The sequence below is a fragment of the Cyprinodon tularosa genome, unplaced genomic scaffold (genome assembly GCF_016077235.1).
Source record: "Cyprinodon tularosa strain WSP-4 unplaced genomic scaffold, ASM1607723v1 ctg996, whole genome shotgun sequence".
NCBI classification, from domain to species: Eukaryota; Metazoa; Chordata; class Actinopteri; order Cyprinodontiformes; family Cyprinodontidae; genus Cyprinodon; species Cyprinodon tularosa.
The window spans coordinates 146598-158630 of record NW_024039780.1 but is presented as its reverse complement, the minus strand read 5'-3'; the positions used below and the strand labels follow the sequence as shown (position 1 = coordinate 158630).

General features: G+C 45.9%; 1 protein-coding gene across 1 annotated transcript in view; it reads right to left on the bottom strand.

Annotated features, from left to right (window-relative positions):
• Nucleotides 1-6523: 6523 nt before the first annotated feature.
• The window catches only part of sugct (succinyl-CoA:glutarate-CoA transferase), an 81237-nt gene continuing 75727 nt past the window's right edge, over nt 6524-12033 (bottom strand). The window contains exon 14 of the mRNA XM_038276099.1: nt 6524-6960. Within this exon, the coding sequence (XP_038132027.1) occupies nt 6797-6960 (164 nt within the window). The 3' untranslated portion in view covers nt 6524-6796. The remainder of the gene's footprint in view (nt 6961-12033) is intronic.

The following is a 12033-nucleotide window of genomic DNA, read 5'->3' as shown; positions in this document are numbered from 1 at the left end:
ATAAACTAAAGAGATAAACTAAAGGTATAAACTAAAGAGATAAACTAATGAGATAAACTAAAGAGATAAACTAAAGAGATAAATTAAAGAGATAAATTAATGAGATAAACTAAAGGTATAAACTAAAGAGATAAACTAAAGAGATAAACTAAAGAGATAAACTAAAGAGATAAATTAAAGAGATAAATTAATGAGATAAACTAAAGAGATAAACTAAAGGTATAAACTAAAGAGATAAACTAAAGAGATAAACTAAAGAGATAAACTAATGAGATAAACTAAAGAGATAAACTAAAGGTATAAACTAAAGAGATAAACTAAAGAGATAAACTAATGAGATAAACTAAAGAGATAAACTAAAGAGATAAACTAAAGGTATAAACTAGAGATTAACTAAAGAGATAAACTAAAGAGATAAACTAATGAGATAAACTACAGAGATAAACTAATGAGATAAACTACAGAGATAAACTAAAGGTATAAACTAGAGATAAACTAAAGAGATAAACTAAAGAGATAAACTAATGAGATAAACTAATGAGATAAACTAAAGAGTTAAACTAAAGAGATAAACTAATGAGATAAACTAAAGAGTTAAACTAAAGAGATAAACTAATGAGATAAACTAAAGAGATAAACTAATGAGATAAACTAAAGAGATAAACTAATGAGATAAACTAAAGAGATAAACTAAAGAGATAAACTAAAGGTATAAACAGGTATTGGCAGGTATGCTCATCTGACAGAACACCAGACGCCCAGATGGACCCAGACTTCTGCTGCTCTGCAGAACTTCAGGACAGGATCTGATGAATGTGGAGTTATTTCTTCAATAATTAACTCACTAATGATCTAACTGATCTAATTAGTTCTGACATGTCAATGAGGATAAATACAGCATCCTGATTGGCTGAGGAGATGCAATGTGGGCGGGACTTTTTAAATCCTGTTGATTTCTGTATTAGAGTCTATTTATTTCATTAAACTTTCTGTAAAATCTTCATTTTTCATCTTCATCCATATTTTAACAGTCAGTAAACGTCTAAAAGCATAAAGTTATTAATCATCTGGTTTGCTTTATTGCTCTTATCAGAAACAAAAACATAATTACGCTCACATGATTAAATGACACCAACATGGAGCAGATTAGTAAACAACGTTTTTAGATGTTAATCATTTAATTCATTAAAAATAAACATCTAATATTTCATAATTAAACCTCCAGCTGGTTGAAGGTTCAGATGACAGGAAATTATTAAATACTTCAACATTTTAGATCCTTAACAGTAACTGCTTAGTTACCATGGTAACCAGTTACTCTGATTGAGCAGTAATTGAGTTACTGTTTACTGTAACTAGTAACTATAACTAGTGGAGCTAGCATCGGTAGCTCAGATCGCAGATTTTAATGACCTGTGAGGAGCTTCCAGGACCTTCTAGCAGCAGTGATCTACGGAGAAGGTCCGATGGTTCTTCTTCTCTGAAGGTAAACGTCCTGCAGAGGCTCCTGATGTTGCTGTTATCTCCACCGCAGTCCTGCTTCTGATGCTGATCTTCGCTGTCCTCCCAGAGCAGCCAATCAGAGGACAGAACCTCTGAGCGGTTCTGCTGGGTCCATCTTTGCTCCTCAGACACAACAAGACAAAAAGGAAAAACTAGAGGAGCTGCTGCCATGGTAACGGATGGTATACATCCTGACCAAACAGAGAGCTGCGCTGTGATTGGCTGCGGCGGTGCCTACGGTAATGTGAAATCCAGCTGCAGCAGCTGCTCGGCAGCGGTCCGCCTCGGATCAGGAAGTGGTTTCCTCAGAGACTCCCTCTGGACCTCATATGAGGGAAACCTGAGCGTGTGTGTGCAGCTGTTCTCTGTGTGGGAGTCATTCAGAGCTCACACACCAGGCTGACAGCAGGAGAACCTGCAGCAGGAAGCCAAGCAGGAACCTGCAGCAGAACCTGCAGCAGAACCTGCAGCAGGAAGCAAAGCAGAACCTGCAGCAGAACCTGCAGCAGAACCTGCAGCAAAACCTGCAGCAAAACCTGCAGCAGAACCTGCAGCAAAACCTGCAGAAAAACCTGCAGCAGAACCTGCAGGAAAAACCTGCAGCAGAACCTGCAGCAAAACCTGCAGCAGAACCTGCAGCAAAACCTGCAGCAGAACCTGCAGCAAAACCTGCAGAAAAACCTGCAGCAGAACCTGCAGGAAAAACCTGCAGCAGAACCTGCAGCAAAACCTGCAGCAGAACCTGCAGCAGAACCTGCAGCAAAACCTGCAGCAAAACCTGCAGCAGAACCTGCAGCAGAACCTGCAGCAGAACCTGCAGCAAAACCTGCAGAAAAACCTGCAGCAGGAAGCAAAGCAGAACCTGCTGCAGAACCTGCAGCAGAACCTGCAGGAAAAGCTTCTGCAGAACCTGCAGCAGGAGGTGAAAAGGAACCTGCAGCAGAACCTGCAGGAAAAACCTGCAGGAAAACCTGCAGCAGAACCTGCAGCAGGAAGCAAAGCAGAACCTGCAGCAGGAAGCAAAGCAGAACCTGCAGCAGAACCTGCAGCAGAACCTGCAGGAAAAGCTGCTGCAGAACCTGCAGCAGAACCTGCAGGAAAAACCTGCAGCAGAACCTGCAGGAAAAGCTTCTGCAGAACCTGCAGCAGGAGGTGAAAAGGAACCTGTAGCAGAACCTGCAGAACCTCTGTGAACGGGATCACGGACCTGGAGCCAGAAGGTTCTGTTCATCTGGTTCTGAACCCTTTCATTATAATGAGAAGAATCAGAACCAGTGGTTCTGATTTAATCAGCGGGTCCAGAACCACACAGAGGAAGACCTCTCCTGCTCTTCCTCACCTCCGGCTCGGTTCTGGCTGCAGCAGGTCCAGGTCCAGTTGAAGGTTCCAACTCATAGTGGAGCTTCACAGCCTCTGACTCCTTTAAAATCAGAGTCTCCTCCATTTCCTGAGAGCTCGGTTACCCAGAGTTACTTTGGACTCATATAACCGGGTCTGGGTTCGACATCAGCGCCGAGGTTCCTGCTCACGGGCCAGATGTTGGGGAATAAGAGCCGGCGCGTTACGTAGATCCGAATTTCTCTCTCACAGTCTGAGGTCAACGGGGAGGCAGCCAAGCACAGGAGGGGGGGGGGATCTCTGAGCCTCTGCAGCAAAACAGAAGTTCTGAATGAGCGGTTCTGACTGACCCAAACCTGGGTCCAGGTTTATGTTGGTTCTGGTTCTGTTCTGACATGCAACTTCCCTCCAGGAGCAGCTGTGCAGTCTATCGCCATGGCGATACCAGTAGGATGGTCGGACCGGGTCTGATGGCAGAGGCTGATGAGGCCCAAAGGTTGAAGGTCACAGAGTAAAGATGGCCACCGAGGCTTTAGAGACATCCCAACATTGAGGATGAAAGGAATATAAACGAGGAGCTGCAGAGGAGCTGAAGAGGAGCAGAAGAGGAGCAGAAGAGGAGCAGAAGAGGAGCAGAAGAGGAGCTGCAGAGGAGCAGAAGAGGAGGAGAAGAGGAGCTGCAGAGGAGCAGAAGAGGAGCAGAAGAGGAGCTGCAGAGGAGCTGAAGAGGAGCAGAAGAGGAGCTGCAGAGGAGCTGAAGAGGAGCTGCAGAGGAGCAGAAGAGGAGGAGAAGAGGAGCTGCAGAGGAGCAGAAGAGGAGCAGAAGAGGAGCTGCAGAGGAGCTGAAGAGGAGCAGAAGAGGAGCTGCAGAGGAGCTGAAGAGGAGCAGAAGAGGAGCTGCAGAGGAGCTGAAGAGGAGAAGAAGAGGAGCTGCAGAGGAGCTGAAGAGGAGCAGAAGAGGAGCTGCAGAGGAGCTGAAGAGGAGCAGAAGAGGAGCTGCAGAGGAGCAGAAGATGAGCTGCAGAGGAGCTGAAGAGGAGAAGAAGAGGAGCTGCAGAGGAGCTGAAGAGGAGCAGAAGAGGAGCTGCAGAGGAGCTGAAGAGGAGCAGAAGAGGAGCTGCAGAGGAGCAGAAGAGGAGCAGAAGAGGAGCTGCAGAGGAGCAGAAGATGAGCTGCAGAGGAGGCCCCGAGCTTTGATGGCTCCTAAATCAGCTGTGCTTACAGAGAGCAAACATTCAGAGCTGATTTAGGGGCCATTAAGGCCCAGAACCTCCTCTGAAGCTCCTCTAACATCAGTCATCTGCTGAACACGTAGAAACATAGACCCATACTTCATAGATCAGGTGTGCATGAGTGGTTTTAAACATGGCGGCAGCCGCCGTCCAGCAGCGGCTCTTCCGGCTTAGATTCATGTCTGATTTCTCTGAAAATGTTTTGGTTTCCTGTCTGCCGCCATCAGAACGTTCTGGCTGCTAAAGCCTGGAAGATAAACGACACCTGAACCTCCACTGTCCTCCTTCCTCCACCAGAACCCAAACAAACGCGTCAGCCGCCGCTTCCCACAGCGCTTCCCGGCCAGCATCCATTCACGTCACCTTCCTCCGGATCCAATAAACATTCCACCGATATGCCTTCCAGCCCAGGATTCCTTCAGCATTAATCAAAGTGTCCCTCGGCCTCAGACCGCCTCGCGTCTCGCACATCAGCAGATCACGCAACCTTTCCTGGGAGGAGCAGCAAACTCCCACCTTCTGCGGGACGAGGCGGCCTGCTGGGACCTCAGAGGCGCTGACGTCAGCATCACGGCGAGCAGCGGCTAATATTCTCCCTCTGAGGTCCCACAGCCAGGAGATGCTTCCTGTCCACGGCCCGTCCTTCACTTAGAGTTATGTTCCCACCATGGACCTTCACATCCAGGGCCGGATTTAGGAAATGTGGGGCCCTAGGCAAAGACAGGCAGGGGGCCCTCTGTTTGACACATTCTCCAGATAGAGAAATGTTAATAGAGTAGACATCCATTATCTGTTCTAGGTTGTGTCCCTCTCTTCTTATCCCTTTTCTTCTTGTTTTCCTCTCTATGTTTTGTACTCAGCTGACTTTTCATGCTGTCTCTAAAGGAATGAAAGATTTTTTCCAAGCACTAAGCTCACTTAGCTGATTGCTCCTTCCTGTGTTTCCAAAAAGGCCAAAGTAAATAACCCAGTCCTTCTTTTCACTGTAGACAAGCCATGATCTGCTTATCTGTTCTCCATTTTTCATTTGGATGAAATAATAGCTGCATGAATCATGACAGCAGACAAGATAGAGGAGAGCAGGAGGCGGGGTTACCAATCTACTCGCTCTGGAGAGCAGAGTTCGCTGCTTTTAGATGTTGTCTCCAAAGTCTCCAGTAGCAGAAAAAAGTCTCTAGATTTGGCGCTAGGAGCTTTTTAGAAATCAAAGTGCTAGAGGGGTCTGAAAAGTGGCTAAATATAGCGACTAAAGCGCTAAGTTGGCAACACTGCTCTTTGCATGGTTTGTTTTCAAATGACTTTGAAAAATTAACTTTTTTTCCTCAGAATTCTGGCTGAATTCTGATAGATAACAAGCATGTTAGCATCAAGTCAGAATCCCCTTTTTCCCGGACATGTCCTACTTTCATACCTAATAGATTTCCGGGGGAATATCAAAATTGTCCGGAATTTTGGATTTGGAGCCAGCGGGGGAACGACTAAACCCGTGACGGTAGACTGGACAATGGCGGTCCGTGCTCCCCCCCGCCTGAAAAAAGTCAGAATTCAGACTTTTTTCCCATATTAAAATGAAATAAAATCTAAAAAGCAGTTCATTTTTTTTTTTTTTTTTAGGTGGCCCCGAATCCTCTTCCGTAGACCGACGTGACAGCTCAACATGGCTGGTCATTGGCTAGTCATGGGTGGTCATTGGCTGGTCATGGCTGTTCGTTGGCTGGTCATTGGCTGGTCATTGGCTGGTCCTTGGTTAGTCCTCGGCTGATTTTTGGTTAGTCCTTGGTTCGTCCTTGGTTCGTCCTTGGTTCGTCCTTGGCTGGTCACTGGCTGGTCATTGGCTGGTCATGGCTGTTCATTGGCTGGTCATTGGCTGGTCATTGGCTGGTCATTGGCTGGTCATTGGCTGGTCCTTGGCTGGTCCTTGGCTGGCCATTGGCTGGCCATTGGCTGGTCCTTGGTTAGTCCTCGGCTGATTTTTGGTTAGTCCTTGGTTCGTCCTTGGCTGGTCACTGGCTGGTCATTTGCTGGTCATTGGTTAGTCCTTGGCTGGTCTTTGGACCAACAGGCTGGACTATAACTGGACCTGAATCTGATGCAAACGGTTTAATTACAAATTTAATGTGAGAAGCCTCCATCTTTAAAGTGGAGATCGGTTCTGTCCTGTTGGACAGATTCGTCAACACCTAATTTAAATTCATGACTTGGCCATTCGAGGGGTGTAGCTCCGCCCCTGGTTCTGGAAAGTTATGGAGACCTTAAGAACTGGTTTGAGTTCTGCAGAACCACAGACGGCCACAGAGGGAGTCACATGACTGGTCCTCCTGGATTTACGGACCAGAACCTCTCAGTATTAATGATGCGTTTGACCTTTGATTGGATCGCGGTGCGTTCAGGGACTTGGAAACATGTCAGAAAACTGGACCCAGGACAGAAATGAAACACTGGAGGCTGAAAACGGGTCATTTCAGAATCATTTATGAAAATAATTGAATCAGCAGCACCTGCAGAGGAACAGAACCACAGTCACAGAGCGCGGAGTGTTGGTCCAGTTCTGCAGAACCTAAATGGCTTCTAAGGTTCCAGAACCACTAAACCCAAACTTCATCATCAGCTTCATCTCAAACTAAACGGATTTTCCTTCCTCTGCAGGTTGGAGTGTTTCTGGCCGTCGGTTCTGACCCGTTAAAAGGGACTCAGGACCAATCAGCTTCCTCTCCTCCAGCCAATCAGAACACTTCATTCTGAGCGACGGCCTTCGCCTCCAGCAGCTCCCTGATGACATCATCGCTGCAGGCCAGGGTGTCTCTCAGCACCTGGACCGTGTGCTGACCAATGAGGGGCGGCACTGTGGGCGCGCTCAGAGAGAAGCTGCTGAACCGGACGGCTGGACCTGAAACAGACAAACGGGAGGAATCAGAACCGGTTCTGTTTCCTTTGATGGGTTCTAAACAAACAGAGAACTGTGGGACTAGAACCGGCCCTGTTGGGCCCGATTAACAGGATTCTAGAATCACTTTCTTATTATTATCGTTGTGAATCTCGTTAAACATGTATTATCTACAGCTAGCAAACACAGAGGAAGGGAGTGACGGAACCGCCTCCGGTTAAATGCTTCCTGGCTGCCTAAGTGCTAACCCCTGATTGACTGTTTTAGGAAGTTGTTAGCACTCAGCTGGATTATTGCAATACCATCTATGTGGGGGTTAAGGACTGGTTATCCTCCCGCAGCAGTGTGTCGCAGTTAGCTTGTGGCAGGTATGACGCAGATATTTTCTATTTACGCCCAATATTGAAGCGTGGTCTGTGCGCTGTTATTCCACGCCACAACGCCAGAGGGGCAATCAGGAACTAGCTAGTATTTTGGGTGTTCATGTGTTGGGTTAACAACACATGTTGTTCGCCGTCTACAACCACTCATCCAACGCCGGACAACGCGCAGTTCACCCCTGAGTGTTCCCTAAAGACTGGCTGTGGCCTGGCGTGTTTTGGCTACAGATTAACGTTAACGTTAGCCCTGGCCGCTAATGTCTAGCAGCCAGGGCTAACGCTAGCCAGTGCTAACATCATCCGATTTGGGCATGCACTGTATGAGTTTTTGCCGTTTTAACACTTTAAACACTTTTTATTGATTTGATCGTCTTAACGTTATTGTTACCCATGTTTTAGCTGTTTTATGTTTTGTTTTATTTTTACTGTGCATCACTTTGATCGGCTGTGGTTGTTTTTAACTGCTTGACAAATAAAATTCGATCTGATTGGATAACGAGGAAAAGATTTTAAGTAAAGACACAGAATTAAAAGCTGTTTGTTCTTCAGTTCAGTCCTTCATCTTCCTCCTGATTCTCAGTTTAAAGTCGTATTAAAGCGGCCGTTCCAAACGTTGCATTTCCGAATTCTCCCAAGTGGTGCACGACTTTACACGAGTGAATAAAGTGAATGTGATTGGTCGATTATCAAGGGGGCGGGATTGTTGTGGCAGAAGGTTCGCAAGCAAGTTAGGTTGTGGCCGGTTTGTGGGAAGCATCTTGCTAACCAGTTAGCGACTTAGTGCTAGTAGGTTCCCAATGGGAAATTCCATTGGGACCAAGCAGCCCTAAGTTGCTAACCAGTTAGCAACTTAGTGCTAGTAGGTTCCCAATGGGAAATTCCATTGGGACCAAGTAGCCCTAAGTTGCTAACCGGTTAGCAACTTAGTGCTAGTAGGTTCCCAATGGCAAATTCCATTGGGACCAAGCAGCCCTAAGTTGCTAACCAGTTAGCAACTTAGTGCTAGCAGGTTCCCAATGGGAAATTCCATTGGGACCAAGTAGCACTAAGTTACTAACCAGTTAGCAACTTAGTGCTAGCAGGTTCCCAATGGGGAATTCCATTGGGACCAAGTAGCACTAAATTGCTAACCAGTTAGCATCTTAGTGCTAGCAGGTTCCCAATGGGAAATTCCATTGGGACCAAGTAGCACTAAATTACTAACCAGTTAGCATCTTAGTGCTAGCAGGTTCCCAATGGGAAATTCCATTGGGACCAAGTAGCACTAAATTACTAACCAGTTAGCATCTTAGTGCTAGCAGGTTCCCAATGGGAAATTCCATTGGGACCAAGTAGCACTAAATTGGTGACTTAGAAACGACGCTGTCAAGGAACGCTATGGACAGAGGAAACATGCAAGAGGAGGAGAGTTTAGTGTCGGAGGTCGTGGATGAGTCTCCTCCGTCATCCATTTTTTATTTAGAGGAGGAAAGCGGGGACGAAGATGTTGTGGAAGAGGACGCCAGGGCGGCAGAAGCTTGGTTTGGTGTAGAAGGCTTCCAGCCGTACATGTTTGAGCCCTTGCCTCGCAACGCTGCCAGTTCTGTTAGCTCTACGCCTGCCGAAGACACAGACGTCCATCCCCGTGAACACTGGGACGCAACTCAATGGGAAAGGAAAGGATTCTGGTTTCAACCGTTGCGTATATTAGCTGCGACAGATGAATCAAGATGCTATGACCGAAAACATTTGATTGACAGATGACCGCTGATATATGATTGGCTAAATTTAGGTGTTCAGGCTGACGTAGAACTAACTGGCCTGCAGAAGATAATGAAAAAAACACAGATTTTAAGACAGGATTATTTTAAAAATAGAATTTTTTATAATTTTGGTACAATATTGTCTGATAAAGAGAACATTTATAAACATGTTTAAGCCAGAATGATCTAACATTTAAATATGACTTTAAAGAAGGAAAATCAGGATGAAGTCAGAGGGAAGCAGAGATTAGTTTATTTCTGGAAACTCTCAGATAATCAGCTGCTTTTAAAGATCAGCACTAATGAGAGCGGCTCTCAGGGTGTGTGTGTGAGCGTGAAGCTCCACGTGCATGATCCTGGCTCACTCTCTGTTTTCATCACACAATTAACTTATTATCCTCTTCAATGAGCCTCGCCGTGCACATCAGAGGCCGAGTGTGTGTGCGTGCGTGCACAATGGGTGTCGGGGTGAATAATTAATAAAGGAATGAGTTTACGTAATCCTTTCATTCTTCCATCACTTCTCCTCCTTTTTCTGTTTCCAAGCAGCTCAGAGTGGAGAGGAGGGAAGGAGGAAGAGGAGGAGGGAAGGAGGAAGAGGAGGAGGGATGGAGAAAGAAAGGAGGAGGTCCTGATGTAGCAGTTTCTCCTCACCTGAAGGAGGAACATCTCCACCTTTACTTCCTGTAGCTACCTGATCTGCTTCCTGCCAGTGACGTTACGCTGCATGATTGGCTGAACGTTGCCACATGATGTAAAACATTGTGGTTGTCCGGACAACGATAACATCACGCAGCATCGATGTGCGGATTGTCAGGAGCATCTGTAGCGTTAGCGTCTCTAATGACCGATGAAGTTTTACCTGATTGATAACAAAACTGAGAAATAAAATCTGTTTCTGCTGAACAAACTGTGCTAGCTGTGCTCAGTAGCTAACAGGTTAGCCTCTTTTAGCTCAGTCTGTTAGCCATATTAAGCTACACTACTTTTAACTTCATGTCAACAACAATCGTTTATTTTCTACATGTAGAATAACTGTTTGTCTAAAATCTCAAAGAAAGTCATTTTTTAAAGACAAAGTTAAGCCTGGTTTATACTCAGAAACCAGGTCGTCTGCGTGTGTCGCAGTCAATGCAGATATGCCCCGCCCCTTCCACAGACACTATGCTGCACCTCTCCAAAATTGTAGGCCGCAGACAGGAGGCCTCTGATTGGTCAAATCTACATCCTTGTTTTGTTTGTCTGACGCCATTGTGGAAAACGACTGGTGAAGATGGAGCAGCTAGCAGAGCGAGGTGCGTGAGAACGCTGGGACCCTTTTTCCACCTGGATCCCCGCTCTTTTTGGCCCTCATGTCCCTCCGTTGTCGGATAAACTTGCCCCCACTTCCTCTCCGCCTCGGCCGTATCTAGACCCACAGTTAGTTCCTGATTGGCCCTCTGGCGTTGCGGCGTGGAATAACGTAGCGCAGAGCACGCTTTAAACATTTATATCGTACAAAAAACCCAACACACCCTCCCCCCAGGGGAACTAACCCACCCCCCGCATAAAGAACTTTCCTACAGTTGAACATTTGGTGGAAAAACAACTTGAGTTCATGAAGGTCGTTCGCTGTTAGGTTGATATATCCTTCTATCTCATATGGTCCTTATTGAACGGTAATCAGCCCTGTTCTGCCTGAGCAGCGGTCGTTCCTCCTTACTGACAATGATGGAAAGTAGTCAGAGTAAAAACTAATTAGAGACACTTTGGTTAAACTGTAACATGTTATAAATAAACCTTGAATATGGAAAGAAGGTATGTCTGCTCTACAAACACCCTCACTCAGGCATTGAAACAGAGTGAGTGAAAACCTTTATAGTTAGTAAATAGCATAAATCAATATATGAACCACGGTGCCACTGGAGCTTCAACCCCAAACAAATGTCTCTCTACATTTGAAAAGCCTGCAAACAGATCTATCCTCAGCCAGAACTTCGGACCTTTAGGTCCTTGTAAAAACTCAGGAAGTCCGAATAGAACACCTGCAGATCAGGGTTCTAGCTAGCACGTTTCAGCTAACAGTTGTTAAATTCTCCTGGAACCAGGAACCACTCTGACTGTCAATCAGTCTTACAGACGGTATTTCTGAACACTTTTATCTCCAGGCGTGGATCTCTAGTGATGCACAGCACAGGATCTGAGACTTCAGCCAACCAAAGACAATGATTGTAACCCTCTTCCTCCATCACTGAGTCCATCCTAGGTTCCTAGGGTGAATGGCTGAGGTCTGCCTTCTCTTTAGGAAATGTACACCTCCAGGACCAAGAGGTGAGCAAGTTCACACCTGACCCCTCCCATCCTGAAGCCAAATACTCTGAGACTTTATTCCCTGGTTGGAGACCAATAGATGGACTAAAACTGGACCAATAGATGGACTAAAACTGGACCAATAGATGGTCTAGAACTGGACCAATAGATGGACTAAAACTGGACCAATAGATGGTCTAGAACTGGACCAATAGATGGACTAGAACTGGACCAATAGATGGACTAGAACTGGACCAAAAGATGGACTAGAACTGGACCAATAGATGAACTAGAACTGGACCAATAGATGGTCTAGAACTGGACCAATAGATGGACTAGAACTGGACCAAAAGATGGACTAGAACTGGACCAATAGATGGACTAGAACTGGACCAATAGATGGTCTAGAACTGGACCAATAGATGGACTAGAACTGGACCAATAGATGAACTAGAACTGGACCAATAGATGGTCTAGAACTGGACCAATAGATGGACTAGAACTGGACCAAAAGATGGACTAGAACTGGACCAATAGATGGACTAGAACTGGACCAATAGATGGTCTAGAACTGGACCAATAGATGGTCTAGAACTGGACCAATAGATGGTCTAGAACTGGACCAATAGATGGTCTAGAACTGGACCAATAGATGGTCTAGAACT